Source organism: Centroberyx gerrardi, chromosome 1 (genome assembly GCF_048128805.1).
Source record: "Centroberyx gerrardi isolate f3 chromosome 1, fCenGer3.hap1.cur.20231027, whole genome shotgun sequence".
Classification (NCBI taxonomy): Eukaryota; Metazoa; Chordata; class Actinopteri; order Beryciformes; family Berycidae; genus Centroberyx; species Centroberyx gerrardi.
Genome location: NC_135997.1, coordinates 17,006,087 through 17,024,187, shown reverse-complemented (window position 1 = coordinate 17,024,187; position 18,101 = coordinate 17,006,087). Strand labels below are relative to the sequence as shown.

The 18,101-nt window shown below is 40.2% G+C and overlaps 1 protein-coding gene across 3 annotated transcripts in view; it reads left to right on the top strand.

The window, feature by feature from the left end:
* Positions 1–18,101, top strand: part of tcf12 (transcription factor 12) — a 92,455-nt gene that overhangs the window by 30,484 nt on the left and 43,870 nt on the right. For all 3 annotated transcript variants that reach the window (XM_078283005.1, XM_078283020.1, XM_078283010.1), the window contains one exon: positions 14,989–15,050. In XM_078283005.1, coding sequence (XP_078139131.1) covers positions 14,989–15,050 — 62 coding nt within the window. The remainder of the gene's footprint in view (positions 1–14,988; positions 15,051–18,101) is intronic.

Genomic DNA, 18,101 nt, shown 5'->3' with positions numbered 1-18,101 from the left:
GGTAGCCAAGAGCTTTTCCACTTCTAATTTCTGCATAAGTGAGTTTTTATTTTTTCAGTTAGAACTCAATAATTCAAGTAAGAGTCCAATTCAGTATTCATTAATAAATTACAAAACTTTTTCTGCTGAAATATTTTTTTTCTGAAATGTAGTCTACTGAAGTCTAGATTAATTCAAATTCTGTCACCAAGGCCCATTGTACTTGTCGTCCTCTTTATATCCCTCGTCTTCTCTCTGTACCACTTTCTCCCTCTGTTCTCCTCTCTCTCTCTCTCTCTCTCTCTCTCTCTCTCTCTCTCTGCTCCTCCCCCTTCTCTGTCATTTCTCTCTCTCTCCTCTCGCTAGCCTGCAGCTGATGCCAAGAAGAATGTTGGAGATTATTAAGTACAAGTACAAAGTTAAAGGGAAATGATTCATTCAGAAGAATTACTGTTAGTGGAACAATTGAAGTCTGTTGACTTCAGTGCTTGGGATTGTCATTGCTGACAGCCTTAGATACCATATCACTATATAGCTTAGGTATACACTGAAATGTCTACTGGTGACTCTTTGACTCCAATGGTTTAGATCTTCATTACAGATAGCCTCAGTTATTATAACTCAGTACTGGCTTGCTATCAGCTTTTTTATGACTCTACTTATCCACTTTGTCGTTGTCAGATTTTCTTTCTGCCCAAGTCAGATATAGAGTTGTAAACCTTAAGTGCCCAGTTCATTTTGTGACTTAATATTAAGTACATGTGTGCAAGTGATGATACAGATTTAGCATTTATTGGTGTAACAACTGGCAAAGATGAGCATTTAAACGAACATTTAATAAAGGACTTTTAGTTCCAGCTGAGTCTGTACCAAATTGGAATGGTAGACAAACTTTTCACAGCAATGATCTCCACACTTAGCAAATATATGATTAACTGTGTTACATGATGCAGTACTGGCATTGGCATTAGCACTATTCCTTTGGAATTTACAGATGTTGTCTTGCGAGCGTTCAGGCTGAGCTACAATTGTTTCTCCAAGGAGACCAACATGAATAATTGGCTCTGTCTCCATAATCTTGACTGACAGTAAGATTACACACTTAGACACGCTTACACACCCGATGCTAACAGCAGACAGTTAAGTGCCTTATAGGTAGAAAATAACTGTGATGTAATAGTAATGATAATACTACTACTACTACTACTAATAATAATAATGATGACAAAATCCCCAGTTACAATGTAAGAGAAAAAAAATAGAAAACGAAAAAATAAAAAAACATAAGAGGGCATCTTTGGTATAATGTCATGGAATTAGTTGTTTAGGGAGAAAAATGGGCATGTCAGCAGTCTAACTTTAAACTTTATCCACTCTGTTCTCCCTTGTGTACCTAATCTTTTCAAGATGGAGGCACTTCATTAGATCTCTCACCCACTGTATATGGGAGGGTGGATTAACACGCTTCCAGTTTAAAAGAATTAATCGCTTGACAATTAGAGTGGAGAATGTGAGCACACGCTTATGTAGATGTGAGAGGAGTGTGTTTTTTGGTGGTAGGCCAAAAAGGGCAGCCAGCGGACAAGGGTCTATATCTTTACCTAGTGCCTCAAAATAATGGACTGCCAGACAGAATGCAGAGCAGGGCAAAACCAAAACATATGCATTAAGGGGCCTGCTTGCATCCATCACAAAGGGGACCAATTTCAGGGTTAATTTTAGACAACTTAAGCTTGGTCTAATGGATTCGGTGGGTGAACTTAAGTTGGATAAGGTTGTGGTGGGCGCAGATGGAGGATGAATGGATTCTGTCCAAGACCTCCTCCCATTCTTTTTCTTGAAACACATAGTTCAAGTGAGTCTCCCACTGCTGTCTCACCAAGCACGCTGGGGAAGGCACGGAATTGAAATGAATTGAATTGAAAATCAGGTCATGCAGAATATAGACGACTCCTTTTGCCTGGACACTCGCCTCTAGAACACTGCCAAGTCGTGTTTTAGGTGCAAGTTGTGAGAATTGTGTGAAAGTTTTCTTTGCAAAATCACAAATTTGAGAGTGAAGTCTCTTTGTACCATAATTTTTCCACAGTCGCAACCTTCTTGCCTTCCTGCCCAGTCGTCCTCTGTATCCATGCTGTGTGTACTGCCAAACAAACACTAGCTAATGGTACACTACGCTCTTGTTCGACTCTAGTGGATTGTGATTGGTTGATAAAATGCAAACATTTGTTTCGCCTGTACTCCCACTTGACAATGGCTTCAGCCTGACATTTTCTCCTGCGCTGGCACAGTCCTGAGAGTGTGAAGTGTGGGAAGTGTGGAGAAAAGTCTGGCTGCATCAGACTGTCTTTACTGCCAGGAATATGGAGGTGGGAAGGTAAATTTTTAGTCAACTCAATGACTTTTAACAAAAACCTTTTAAATGACTGCCCCAATTTTTGCCTATACATACAAATTCATCCCCACACAGAACACACACCAACAGAAAAAAATGATCCTGTTTGGACTGTATTTGTCCTTATTTTTATTTTGTTTAGTGCAGGCTTGTATTCTTAAACTATAGACAGCTTAGGGTTTGCATGGCTTTCTGTGTAAGGAAATATGCCCACAGTGCTTGGAGCTGGATCAACATTCCTAGCCCATGTGTGTATCCTTCCTTGTCCTTCATCTCAGCTCTCTGATGTTTCACTGTTCAACAGTTGCTTGGCATCTAATACCAGACATCGACACACACTTTGATGTTGCACGCCGACTTGATTCTAATATCCAACTGGGGACATGCAGGATTTTTTTTCCCGTGCGTTTCTCCTGCATGTTCAGTGTATTCTCATCTCCCTGGATGGTTCCCTCTCAGCCTGACAGGGAGCTCACATGTGAATGTGTGATGCGGGGGAGCATGTTGGTGTCCCGACCAAAGCAGCATCCATTACAGTGTTGGTGTTCACATGGTGGGAGAGGTTATTAGGAAGCTCATTGCCTTTCTCCACTGAGAGAATGGATGTGTGATTATGAAGTCATCAGCCATGAACCAGTGCAGCTCTGGAGAAGCTCCCCTCCTCATGGGTCCTCAGGGTGCCATTGATTGGTGACCATGTGTTTGTGCCTGATAGACTGTGAAATGGTGTGTTGCTGCACGGCTGTGTCACACCTGCGTCCCACCAAGGTGATTGATTGGTTTGGTCATGTGGAATGTTCCCATCTGGTCCGCAGTAATGCATTTTTTTCCTCATTTGTGAATAACAAGCACTGGCAGGAGAATAGTTGGGCTCGGAAAAAGGCAAAGGCCAAACGAAAACATTTTCCCCTTTCCACCTCCCCCTTTTTTTTTCCTTTTTACCGAGTCAGAAAAAATTCAAATAGACCGAGCCGTGGCACCTGATTATCCCGGGTGGGGATAAATACAATCAGGAAATCCACATCTCTTCTCTCACACAGAGATGGATTTTAAGGGAAAATAAACTTTTTTAGTATGCAAGGGTGAAGGGCAGCAACTCCTGAATTTGAAAGTCATATTTCAGGGCTAAAGAATGTACAGTAAAGTGAAGGTTATCTTTGATCCGACTGAATATTTAGACACCTTTCTTTGATTTAAAACATTTTCAGGATTTCTAGCCTAAACTAAGAGCGATGGTGGTAAGCTTCTTTTCACACTGAAAGCAGGTTTTTTTTTTTGCGTCTCATCTAAAAAAAAAAAAAAAAAAAAAAAAAAATCAGTCTCTTCATTTGTCATTCTTACATTCCTCCTTGTTTGATTTCTCTTAATCTTGGTCCCTCTCCTTTAATTGATCTATTCATTCCACCTAATGGCTAATTACATATCAGGGTGCATGAGCAGATGCATTCATCATCGTAGAACGTAATAATCAGTGACATTTCAACAAAGAAAAAAATAAATATGCAAATAAGAACTCATTAACATTTGCGCTTGCTGTTTTGAATAATGTCACTGCTGACAAGGCTGTACACAGAAATTGATGTTGAGCTCAGGGCAAGGCAGAGAGAAACATGTTTCCCCAGTATTTTGTGGCTCCATCATGTTTCTCTGTCCTACTGTTGTTACTGAGGCTGGGCTGTAGACACGGTTTCCCCCAGCCAGGGAGGAAGCTGATTTGGTACACACCGCCTCCCCTCCCTGTTTCCTCATCCACACTGACCTAACCTCCACCCCGGCCCTGCTCACAGCCAGCTTTTATTTACTGTCAAACAGAACCTGGCGGAAGCATCAAAAGGCTTCGACAGGATGGATGTACACAAACTCTCGAGAGAAGGAAACAAAAGGAGCCGTTTTAAAAGGCATGGAAAAAAAAGTGAGTGTGAGTGTGCGTCTGATTTGTCCTTGTAACGTCTCTTCTTGCCAGTGGAATGTGTTAGTAACCATGGAGCCTGGCTAATGCACTCTTTAATTTCAAGTGCGTCCAGAGAGGCCAAAACTTGACACTGCAGGATTAGGGTAGAATATCCTGTTGGCAGTATGTGATTTAACTTTGTGTCCTATGTTCACCTTCATAGTGTAAGGTCCTCATAATCTGATCTTTTCCTGCCTAGCTTCCTGTTTTTGTCATGGATATCAGCAGAAAAGGAATAAACACAAAGCTGCGTGTAACATATTTTTAGATCTTGGACCTTTTTAGTACTGATCGTAACAAGGATAAAGAATTTCCTTTTTTAGCCATGAATTAGCCCTTCCATGATCCAACATGGAAAAATGGTTGATTAACTTAGAAATAATAGTTTGTGGTTAGGTGTCATCGACCTCATCGCATGGGAACATGCCCATGCACACGGACACCAACAGAAACACATGCATGCTGAGGGGAACAAAACAAAGTGACGCATGATAAGTTCATTTGTTTTTAACATTACCCTCTATTTCCTCATCCTGTATTATGTGTTTGTTTTCATGGTCTTAGCTTTCCTTGGAACAAGGAGAAGGGACTGGGTTCTCTGGGTGGAAAAAAGAGGCCCTTGGAATGCATGTGAGAGGCAGTGAAGCAGGCTCGCTAATTGGCTGTTTTTGTGGCTAGGGTTTTGAATTGATCCCTGGAGACGCTTAGGTCACTACCTCTCACAGTATCAAAATAAGGGGCCTGACACAGTGCCATGCTGTGCTGTACTGCAGCCCTGTGATCAATAAGGAAGCACACTATGAATGACTGGCCAGCTTGCTTTTCCCTTCAGTAGGATTTCAATATTTAATACCAGAAATGTAATTTATTTACCACTCCTTCACACGCTTAGCTCAGAATGCAGGCAGCTAAAGTTGAATTGGGTTGAAAATTAGATGAAAAATATGCTTATTAAGGCCATGACACCTAAACCTGGCCAATTCTTTTTCCATTTTGTGTGGATATTACTCTCAAACTTTGTAACCCTCAACTATGTTTTCTAAGCATTCGTGGTCAGAATTTGATTAGGATGGGTATTTTTCTACATACTTTAATTGAATGATTTGGTTAATCCAGTGAAATATTCTATTTTAGAACTTCTATTTTATGTTGTATAGACTAATAGACTACAAAAGGATGTACGCCTTTGCCAGTGTGCTTCCCCTGCGTAATGAAGCTTGCTTTCTCTTTTTACTCTGTTTACTATTTTTACTGATGACTAGCCAAACAAATCTTGTTTTTCCAGTTGTGAACCACAGCGTGTAAAGCTTGAAAGTCAAACTTTGCTTTTCTATTGTTGAGTATAAATTCACATGAGCTAATACACAACACCACTCATGCATAGACAGCCTCATGAAAACTAATTGAAGTCATTAGCAAAGTAAGAGAAAGAAACATCATGATGATGATGATGAGCTCTTTTTGTTCACACTTGACAATACATTTATTAAAAGTGAACAAGTGTGCTAGTGCTTTCCAGGTGCTTGGGTGAGGAATGTGAATGAGAAACAGTCTCCCCTCTTAGCAACTGCTGTAGAGGTTTCCCTGAGCAAAGCCCTTCATCTGCTGTAGTGAAGCTGCTCAGTGGCCAGCAGTAGAAACATTTGTTGTATCGGACAGTAGTGTGAGCGTGAAGCCATGTGGCTGAAAAAGGGCAGGTGTACTCCAGCAAACTCAAAGAAGTCAATCTTCCCTTGATAAGTAAAATGTAAAAATGCAATAAGTGGATATCAGTTAATTTGTCAGGAACAGTCACAGGCAGCAGCAACAGGTAAACAATCTTCCAACACTTGGCTGTGAGACACCTCAAAGAAAATGAATATGTGGCAGAAACCGGGCTCAGCTCATCACTCAGGTGACACCATGAAGCGTGGTGGCACCAGCATTAGCTTGTGGGGCTTTTCAGGGACTGGGAGACTTATATGGATAGAGGGAACAGTGAATGAAGCCAAATACAGGCAAATTCCTGAGGAGAACCTGCTTCACAATGCCAAAGACGTCACATCGGGGTGACGATTAATGTTCCAACAGGACAATGACCCTGAGCATACAGTTAAATCAACACTGAAATGGCTTCAGAACAAGAATGTGAAAGTCCTTGAGTGGCCCGGCCAAAGCCCAGACTTGAATCCCGTTGAAAATCTGTGGAATGAGAAGACAGAATCCCCAAATCCATGTGTGCCAAGCTGGATATTTCTTCATTTTCAATACATTTGCAAAAAACTTTTTCACTTAGCATTGGCATGGCATTGTATGAGCCTGACAAACACACACAGCTTTGATTAGGTGAAGGGGTTGACAATCCCATGTTCAACTAGCCATGGCCACAAGATTTTATGTTTTGACCGTTGAAAAACACCAGTGAGTGGCATTTTCCCAAGTGGCCAATAGTCTCAGAGTTTTTTTTAATCTCAAAATCTGAGTGGGCAGAACTAGGATATAGATGTTAGCAATAGCCAATATGCTGTAGCTACTGACCCTGTGGGCGATTTGAGGTAGATTTAATAATATAATAATTCATTAATAATGTATTTGAAAATGGCTTCATTTTGGCGTGTGTCAAATAGAAGTGAAACAGCAGTCTCCTTGTTTTTTTATGTCATTAAAGTGTTAAATCAACCGGAGACACTAGTTTAATACTGGTCTCCCACAATAGCTGTGGCTATTTATTTATTTATTTTTAAATCTAACAGCCACGTAACACAGGTAACCAGCAATCATTTGTAGGTCCATTTGTAATGTGAAAATCAAATAGTCTGGTGAAGTAGTGTGTGCATGATCCCCCCGCCCCCTGCTGTGCTTACTGCCTCTGGCTACAACTGCTTGGCTTCACTGGCCACCTGTCAAATTTGCACTAATATACCTGCTGGTGTTTGCGAGCCCTCTAAAATATGTAAATGTGACCATCAGAGCTTGAATGTAACAATCTATCCAAGCAAATTTTTATATTTTGTTTCCAAAGCAATGATCAGGGCGGGTTGGGTGGGACACTAAAGTGGCTTGTGAAGGGAATGGCTGTAACTGGAAAGAACTGAAGCACTTGAATTTATTAATATCACTGAAAAAATATATATTGTCAAAGCAATGCAGGGCTGTCAGCATGCTTTTTTATGATAAATACAAATTAACTAAGATAAAAACTGCATAATAAAATTTTTAAGAAATTTGGCTGCAAATTAAGATTTAAGATTTTTTGCCTTTTTGACATTATTAAAACATTTTTTTTTTAATGTTTTGGTTAATCCCTCTACCAGTGCAGGTTTGCTGAGTACGTATTGTCTTTTTCAGCAGCTCCCTGCTTCACATTCATAGTTACACCTTCACACCTCGGAGTGATCTGTGATCTTCTAGTGTCAGCTATTGAGCCGCTTCACAGAAGCAATTAACCACAATTGATGGGTTGTTTTTCCTGTTAAAATTGATTTTCAGTTTACGCTGCTAGTGATCTCTAGTGTGACAGTAGCCTGTTTACTTAAGTTATATTCAGATCATTGACGGTGATGGTGGTAATTAAGCAGCTTTATTCATATTGTATTTTGTGTCATGTCTCTGGGAGCTTGCATCTGTGCTGTTGTTAAGGCGGATGATGAATTGATTTTGCTTCCCATCCATCAAAGTGCTCTAGACCCATTGGTAATCAGGAAGTAGGCCTGCAACACAAAAAGAAATAAAAATACAAACTCACACAGACAAGAAACTGGCAAGAGAATGAAACGGTTGGAGAATATTACTTTGTTTCCTGACTTGCCCTGCTCAGAACAAATATGCCCATAGTAATAACAATATTAGTGTTGTTCTGGTTGAGGCTGTGATCGTACGGCTTGCTCGGGGAGAGGGTAAACAAAGCATGGCTAATGTGAGGCCTGCAACTCCTCATATGAAATTGATCCATTGTTCTTTTTGTTTCTCTTTCCCTCACAATAGGTAAGTGGGCTTTGATTGATAAGGTCTTGTTTCCAACTTAAATACTTCATTAAGGGAATTTAAGACTTAACAGCTTGAGTCATGTTCTTGCTCAGGAAGTATAGATTATTACAGTGACCTACTTTCCTCAGAATGAGTTATGTCTGCCTGAGACAGAGGATTGTGTTGTCGTGTGATAAGGGAATATTTTATTCAGCTAATTTAGGTTCCTGGCTTTGGAACTGGCGTACCCAGCAGTATGTTCCACTTGATATATCACTTTGTTCTACTTTACTTCAACATCTCGAATACGCATTCACCTGAAATTTGACCAGCAATTCGGCCAACTAGCTGCATACTGTAAATATTATCGTGTCTTTCTGAAGTTTTGTTGGGAAAGTACAGTGCACAGCCTTTAAATTTTGATAAGCAGGGGTATGAAAATTCAAAGAACCACTTACTGGGGCTGGGGACAAACTAGAAGACTAGAAGACACTCATTTTAAAAACACATTGCATCAGACATGACAGATTTCACTGATTTTTTTTTTTAGTCTCTCAGTCGTAAATATACTCACACAAGACAATGAGAGAAGGACAGGGTATCACACACTTAGCGATATAACCGAGATGAGTCCTGCTGACTCCTGAGGTGTCACCGACGTCAGGACCTCTAATCTCACGGGAACTCAAGCTATCCAGCGTAAATCAATATGTGTTAATTTGGACATTAATGCAAGGTGCATTAATATGCACTGAAAAGAAAAAACAAAGACAGAACACAAAAGGAGAAGTCTTGGTTGGAGAGGCAGAGTCAACATGGGCTGTACACTTTTCATTAGAGCTGGAGGTGAGTGGGCTTCTTCAGAAAAAAAGTAATGGTAGTAACCATAGTAACTTACATTCATTGTAGGACAGGAGTTCCCAAATTATTATCCCACATTATTATCGTTAATTATTATTATTATTATTATTATTATTAATATTAATATAGGTCTTCCGCCTCAATTGTAATCTCTGCTGTTATTGGCTGTTGGCGGTTTCCACTCTTGGAATGAATCTGTGATCCACACACACTTCAGGACCCAGAAGAATTGTTCCTACTTTTCTTTCTCATTTGATCAGAGCATAAATTATGTACTGCATTGTCTTTACCTTTTGTATGAGTTTTTATGTTGTTGTTTTTTTTATTACGGTTTGTAATAAATGTGCTAAAACATATCATAAGGGCTTGGGCACTACCCTGGTGCCTTTATACTGTACAGCCCTATCCAAGCCATAGTGCCTGGTTCTCGGGTCCCAATGCTTTGGCTCTCCGGAATAGGGAACAGATTTACATTTGAAACAGACGCTGTTAACATATTCTGAAGGATCTGAATGTAAACAACAATATGTCAAAGCACCCTGAAACAAAATGGCCCCTATTTGTCATTAAGTCCCCTGACTCTTGTTAGCTAGGTCCACTTTTCATGTGTAACAAGGTTTATGCACTATTAAGCTATAACAATATCTATAATGTGCACTGACCACATTCAACGCCATGGGAAAGTTAGGTTTAACTACTAGAGTTAGATGGGTAAATAATAACTTGATTGATGAGACCATGCACAAGTTCAAGCATCCTGGCTTCTATCAAAGCTTGTATTAAAGCTTCCAACAGCCCTGTTATTATAAAGCAATTTTTCCTTGTAAATCCTTCGTATAAAGAATATTTATACTAGAGACATCTGAGTGCCAAGTTTCAAATCGCTGAGCTGGCAGCTTCATGCAGCAGAAGTGCCTTCTGTTATTATCAAAGCATGTTGGCCTCTTTGGTCGGCCCCCCTGACTGGCTCTGAGAGACTCTGAAAGAGGCTGCACAATGAGTTGAGCTGCGTCTCTGTCCCACACGACACTCTGCATGTCATTGGCTCCTAAAGTGTGATGATTTGGCCTATTAATCATCCCTAGTCAGAGTGTTTCTATAATTGATGGTGTATCTGCTAAGGGAGGGGAAATACCTACCGGTTGCTTCCGGGGGGACATGCAGGGGAAGACGGAGGAGAGCAGTAAGGCAGACAAGTTATTGATCACAGCACCCCACTGCATATCGCTCCAGCACTGCCAGGAGCAGAGATGGGGGATGTGATTAGATAAAAAGAGGTTAGAGCCGCAGCATCTTCAGCAGGCCGGTCCAAACGAACCAAGAGCCCTGTTCATCCATGACCTCTATACAGGATACTGAAGTTAATCCCTAACTCTGCTCCCACTCGGCCCGTCCCCTGTGTGCTGCTGCATCCCTCTCTTCCTGCTGGCTCATTTGGGTCGTGGGAGGTGGGGGTGAGGAGCAGTGTTGGAATGGGTGCTGCAGGTGCATTAGCTGGCGTCAGTTCCTCAAAAATTAGCCTTTGATTGGCACAGTTTCCAGTGACAATTATAATGGCAATTGCTGTGGCTGTCTCACATTTTTTATTCATAATAATCCAACAGACCTTGCCCACTTTAGTGAATAAATTGATCAAGTATACAACACATATGTTATAAACCAGCTCTATTTCCTCATCTTCTGTGTATTTGTGGCTACATTCTTGGCAGATATTGTCATCTTAAGTAAATCAAAGGTGCAAAGAAACTAAATAATTTTACTTTAATAAAGTACCTCAGGCACAGTATTGATGTAGCTGTACTTTAATTGGAAATTTCAAATTTAGGAAACTTCAGATTTTTACTCTACTACAGTTCAAAGCAAATCTTTATATACAACCTGCCATTAATTACCTTTGAGAAAAACAGTACATAAAAATTATGCATCAAATTGAGCATAAATAGACCAATGACAACATTGGTCTAATCCATTCTGTTAATGCACTGAAGATGGAGTGCCTTGTAGCACTAAAATGTGAGATCATTATATTAAACATTTAAAGTTTTCTTTTGATACGTAAGACCATTTCACAACATACTTTGACTTCAGTGGAATTTTGAATGGGCTTATTTTACCTACGTCTACCATCCCCTGGGATATTGGTTTACTTCTTGTACCACTGATCTATTAGTAAACTATTTCTCCCCCTTTTTTTAAATGTGAACACTTTTCTAAGGTTTGTATTGATTTATATTATGGAAATGTATATTATGACTTCTATAATATGAATGGGATTATCTTTAGGTATTTCAATAGAATGGCTTTTTGCATGTAGATAGGGTTGGGTGAAATGGACAAAATAGCATATCACAATATTTCCAAATATTATCAAAATTCATGATATACATCACAATATTTTTCTTGTACCTTTTTTGAAGGTTAGGCTAAATAGTCAGACTCAAATAGGACTCTCATGCATGACAAAACATTGTACATCTTTAAAGCTGCTTCCAGTAGAATTTGAAACTTGAAGACTTTGATCCCTTCAGTCCCTTAGTGGTGGTGTTTTACATCACTGTTGCAAAGACGACTTGCCACTTGCTCCCCTCCTCTGAAGAGAGAAGACAAATCTGTATAGTCTAGAAGAGGTGACATGAAACTGTCATAATGCAAACTGAATAATGGAGCTGGAATAAACTTATGTAAGGAGGCAAGTTTGTTTTTTTTCCATGGCACGAGACGTTATTATCAGGAGCCAAATTCAGGTCAGTCAGTCAGTCAGTCAAATGTTGCTGCCTCACTTCATATTGAGTGATGCTCACTCTCCCGATGTCAGAGTCTTTCTAAGCTTTACAACTGCAGTGGCAAATCTATGCATGTCAAAAACATATTTTTTGCTGGCAAATATTTTGGTTACAACTACATTGATCTAGCAAAGCTGTTCTGTGTAACAGGTGTGAAATGTATTAAGTTTGGGCAATGCTAATGAAACAGGCAGTACAGTGGTCAATGATGTGGTTATCCTGATTGTTCCAGGACTGTACTACCGTAAACTACAACAACAGTTAATGTTGCACATCTAGCTAGGTGCCGTGGGACTGGATAGCATCTGTACCTCTCAATGTATTTGTTCACTTATGAACAAGTAGTGCGTCTCCTCCTTTGTGCTGTAAGTCAAACCTCCACAATTCGTGGGGAATCATACCCAGGGACAAATAGAATAAATATATAGAAAGCAACACATAGAATAAACTCATGTTTCTACAGCCATTATACTATGCTATCAAAATAATTGGAGAAATTATACTGTATACTAGGTAAATATTCTACATGTATTGAACAGGTGGAACATGGTACGCTCAGTACTTTTTATTTAATGGCGTTTCTGCTTTATTGGATAGTCACAGTGCAGTGAGACAGGAAGGGGGGGAGAGAGAAAGAAAGAGGGGTGACATGCAACAAAGGTACAGACCTTTGGGCCGGATTCAAACCTCAGACACTGCAGCTACATGGTATGCGCCTTAGCCAACTGAGCCGCCCGGTTGTCCTGCTACACTCAGTTGTGTGTTTACAAAAGTAGAATGCTAAATTGATCTCACACACTTTTTGGTAACATGAGATTTCCAACAGAGGAAAAGAGGAAACATCGATCATAGAGTTAGAAGGAAAGTTATGCACTGACTTGGGTGAAAAGTTGGGTGAAACGGCTATAGTTAAACTTATGAATGGAAATGACATGTGGGTTGTAGGCTACTATCATTTATCATGACGTGCACAGTCTCCTTGTGAAGTCTTATTGTGACAAAATTGTAACCAGTAATGATGGAAGATTGTCATATCTTTCGGCTGCGCTCTTAGCAATGTGTACCTGTTTCCCGACTGATTCCTTGGGGATATTTTCCTCTCAGTTTGGGCTGCTGATGTCGATTGTGCACAGGACCCAGAGCATGTCAGAGCGCTTGGCCTGGCTGGCTGCAGAGGTTTGAGGGAGCTGTGCGACTACCTCTCACAGTCGTAGTGCAGACTGTGAGAGTGTGTTTTCATGAGTGCGTCTGTCTGCCCTGGTGGGGCCTGAAACAACAACATTGGCCATCAATTATTCACAGCAGACACAGTGTGTGTGTGACAAAACACATGCTGGCAATGAATATTTCACTCTTGGACTTGACCAGATCTTTTCCTCAGAGAGGACATTTTATGAGTGATAATGAATTTCATTAAACCACCCAAAGGTAACAGAAAATTAAAAAAATTGTAAAATTCTGAGTCAAAGGAGAGATGCTTCATTATACTCCCATGGTAGGGAATGTTGTTGGTAACCAACAACTTAATCCTATTTTCCTTTTGAAAGAGAGATAGCTCAGAATTGCTATATCACATCAAATGAACTCTTTTGATACAACAAGAGAAGCAGCTTTGCCAGTTAAACCATCTTCCCTGATTTCCAGCGCTCCCCCAGTCTCTAGAGACAGTATGCACAGATGCAGTACAACTGTCTCCTGCAGGACTGCTCAGATAAGCACATGTGAATTCTTTTAGATGCGGCTCTGTTCACCTGTGCTTGTGAAAGCAATGTTCAGATCAGTCATTGTGTAACAAAAGATCCAGGCTATGCAAGTTTTTAACTCACTAAAAATATTTACCTTTTCCCCAGAGTAAACAGAATTTAGTTCCACTGCTTGTGTCTGTGCTCGTAATGTTTGGAAGTCTGACAAAAATAATGTATGATGTTGTTAAAGTTATTCATCATTTTCCTGTAGGAGCTCTCATTTTTTTGTTTGTTTGTTTTTCCATGGGAATAAAACTGCTGAGTTTGGATATTGTGAAGTGTATGATTCATGTGCGTTGTGTGCTGTAAGTTTTATTTTTCCCTGATGGCTGCTTGGAAGCCTCTCTTTGAGGAGAGCATGCCAGACATGTGACACTGATGGAAGGACTCTTGGAGACTTATTGCACTGTCAGTGAATGATCCACTGAAAATATATTCTTTACATTTGCATTATTATATTAAAAACTTGGTCACACATAAGTTAGTTTACTGTTATGCTGTTCATATGCTGTTTACATTAATGTTCAGTTATGCTCTTCATATGCTCATATGCATGTTTATGGTTTAATATTTGCATTTAGCTACACGATACACCAATACATCATGATTTTTATTTTTTCGGATTGAGAATCATTCCTGCAAATTCTGAAATTAATACTTGTAAGCCCCCGTGTTTTACAGAAGTGCCAGTCTTGTTTTTGGTGTCACTCTAGTGACCATTTTGCAGCAGCTTTGATAACTATGGAGAACACACTTGACCAAATTCTTCTGTTTAAAAGTAATGGCAGGTGCCAAAATAGCCAGTGCCAGGAAGTCAGGGCAGATGCTTGGGTGCATTTTGGATTCACATGCAAAAAAGAGCTAGATGAACTCAATAAAAGGAACAACATCTGTAAGCTTTGCCATTTGGTATTAAAATACTGTGGTAACACGCCCAAATTACCCTCGTACCTGACTAGACACCACTCAACCAACCTGTTTACTAGTGTGCACATTTAAGTTCAAATGCTGCTCATCTGCTTAATAACTGTTGGTTTGGCTATGATAAAGCACCAAATTTTTGCAGCTGTAGACAAAACCTTGTTACCAAACAAGCTTGAGAATTCGCACTACAACAAATGATTAACTGCAGAAGCTCTTTACATGTCTAACTGATCAGGAGACTGTATGTAGTCTATTATTAGGTATTATTCACTATTAGTGCATATGGTCATGTCCTTGCCTTCCTAAGATCCATGCAATGCATTTATTGAATTTATAATAGTGATGGATGCCCTAGTTTTATAAAAGATAACAATTGTTAATACTAGCCTTTCTTTGTTTAAACAGGTAAATCGGAGAGAGCTTCATTTCATGGCTATGGGAGGGATACCGGAGCATCGGGCTGCCAGGTAAGTTTCCTATCAGCTGATAAGCTGTTATTGCTCCCTGGGTTTTTATCTAAGTATATAGAACTTTGATTTCTTATTTTAGCTTTTTTATGCCCTGGTGATACCGTCAATAAAACTGACTGACAAGCAGACAAGTCAAACAAGATTTTCTAGACTGTGATAAGTGCCCCAATCTAAGCAAAAATAAATCACAGTGGGGTGGCAGTATGTGAGAATGAGAGCTGTAAAGGCTTACTGATAATGAGCAACTAATTAGAGTGAGAGGTATACATATATTTTCTACTAAGTCTGGTTGAGCAGAAGCAGCCCACTGACACAACACAACTCTCAGCACCTCCATTAGGCCAGGGCCACTGAGCACAGCACAGCTCCCCCTCTCTATTGCCGCACTTGTTCAACACAAAGTCTTGATTGTATGCAGAAGCCACGGCTCCCTCTCTGTGCCTGATGTCATTAAGTAAATAGGGGAGAGATCTCTTTTTCCTCCTTTTCTTCCATTCTTTTTCTGTCTTTGGTTTCCTCTTATTTTGGACTCTTCCTGCTGTATAGCATGACGCACTTCTCTGGTTATGAAACCCATAAGTGGAAATGCCATCAGAAAATGTCTTCCCCTTGACGGTTGCCCTCCCCTGCCTGAAAAAAGTTTATTTACATTCCCATTGTGGTCAGTGACATTGTGATTGAGATGTGCATGCCGAGCAGCCTATAAACTTTAACAGTCTTTCTTGTAAAATTCTTTGTAGATGTGGGGGGTGCGACCCAAGTTCACTCCTGGCTCCATTCCAGGATCAGTTCCAGTAGTTGTTGCAGTTTAAGAATGACTCTTATTTGTCTTAGTGTCAACTGCCACAGTATGACAACAACACAGATCCCTCTTATCTTAGCTAACACTAGGCTTTCAAAATACAAGAGAAAACATCCTGTACTTCAGCCCTACACAAAAGCGTAATAAGTTCAGACAACAATTCTCCCTATGGAGTCTTGGATACACTCTCCCAGAAAACGGTGTCTGTCTCTGGCAGTGAGGACTAGGTAGTCCCGATATGTAGTAAAGCTGATTGTGTCTTGTTTTATTAAACAAGGACAAACAATTTTGATCCAAAAACTTCAACTCACAATGTCTTTATCACTTTCCATGATACATGGTGGGTCAGGATCTTTTTAACAGCACATTCTCATGGCTTCCATAAGGTTGTAAAAGCGAGGAGGTGCGGCCATTTTTAGGACTATGATTGACTGACCCAGTCAATATCACCGTATACATTTTCCGCTTCCGGTTCATCGACAACCTGAAGTATCCATAAAACAAAGCTCATAACTTGATTTTCTGTTTTTGATGCATTTTAGTGGAGTGGAAAATGACGAGCACTCTTGGGCCCTATAGTGAAATATACAATGGGTGCTCTAGTGCTCTATGGGCATTATTGCTTATTATTGAGAAGTGACGCTCAAGACAATATCGAGGTTGGGATTGGCTATATTTGAAATTTTTTTTTTGCCAATAAAAATGGTCTTTTGGGACTTTCTGAAGTGAAGACATGACATAACATAACATCCATTTTCATTGCTATGCTGACGACACGCAACTTTATGTACCAGTAACTAAATAGCCTTAAGGAGTGCCACTCAAAAATGACCTTCCAACTGAATGACAGTAAATCCGATGTTATCTTTTTTTGCCCCCTCTACTCCATCAACTCCATTCTGGACAGTCTTGGTAACCTTTCAGCCTTTGTTGAGCCCACAGCTAGAAAGTAACATTTGATTCAGAGCTTAGTTTTAACTCTCAGGTAAAGAGGGTTGTTCAGTCATGTTTGCTAAAATTAGACCGTGCCTCTCCTCAGTTGATCTCGAAAAGGTAATCCATGCATTTTTTTTCATCACGCTTGGATTACTGTAAATCCCTCTACTCCTAAGTAAGAGCTCCCTCAACTGCAACTGGTGCAGAGCACTGCATCCCAACTGCTAGCCAGGACTAGGAGACGAGACCATTTTACCCCCTAGCTTACCTCTAAGCCTCCTCCACTAGCTTCCTTGCACTGGCTTTCTGTTAATTTTAGAATTGATCTCAAGATCTCACAGTTTTTAAGGCTCAACAAGGTCTGGCCCCAAGTTACATCTCTGACCTTTCGACCCCTTATGAGCCTGAACGGGATTTCGCAGTCAGAGAGCCTATGCTTTGGAACAGCCTGGCTGAGGGACTCAGGCTAGCTGAGTCTCTGTCATTTTTTGAATCCCTAATAAGGGAAATTGTTTTATTTCACTCACCCTGTTGAATATCCTGTTTGTGAGCAGAACCTGAACCAGAACATGACTAACAGTACACTACATGATCACAAATATGCATATACTTTTGGTCAGATACATTGAAAATAAAACAACTACTGCTTTAAGTTGCTTGCTTATTGATAAAAGCATTTTGGGAGGGAATACCAATTGAGATATTTTGAGTAGGATCTGGGGAATTCATGCAGGCCTGCAGCTGCAGAGATCTGAGGTTAGCAGAGACTCAGTTTGTCTGGTCAAAGAAGAAAAACAAGAAGACCAAAAAAGCCATTTCATTCCTCAGAGAATCTAAAAAGAATGTAGGCTGGGAACAGCCATATTAACATTATAACCCCTCCGGTGGTTATTGGTGGGCTCCACCATTGAACCTTTTACAGCACAGGATTTGCACATAATCAAAGGCCATCAGGTGCCAAGATGATTTGCCATTGTCTTTTAATGAACAACCAAATGTTCACACCATTTTCATAACCCGTCTGCTGGAAATTTCACAATCCATCCCACAAGTTTACAAAATTGCTCCAGATATCTGCCAAAGAGCCCATCAGTTATGGACTTGTCATCATACTGAGGCAGTTTGCCTTTCTCAGCACCGTATCACTACATCATTTGAACATGATGTTTAACTGCCCCTTTCTTATTGGGTTAGATATCTTAAGTGCTGTGACCAGCTGTGGCCTGTTAATGCTCTGGCATTTTCCTCATGCTCTTTGTTTTTACAATAAGATTCTATTTGGATGCAAATTATGTTTTGGACCAACATAT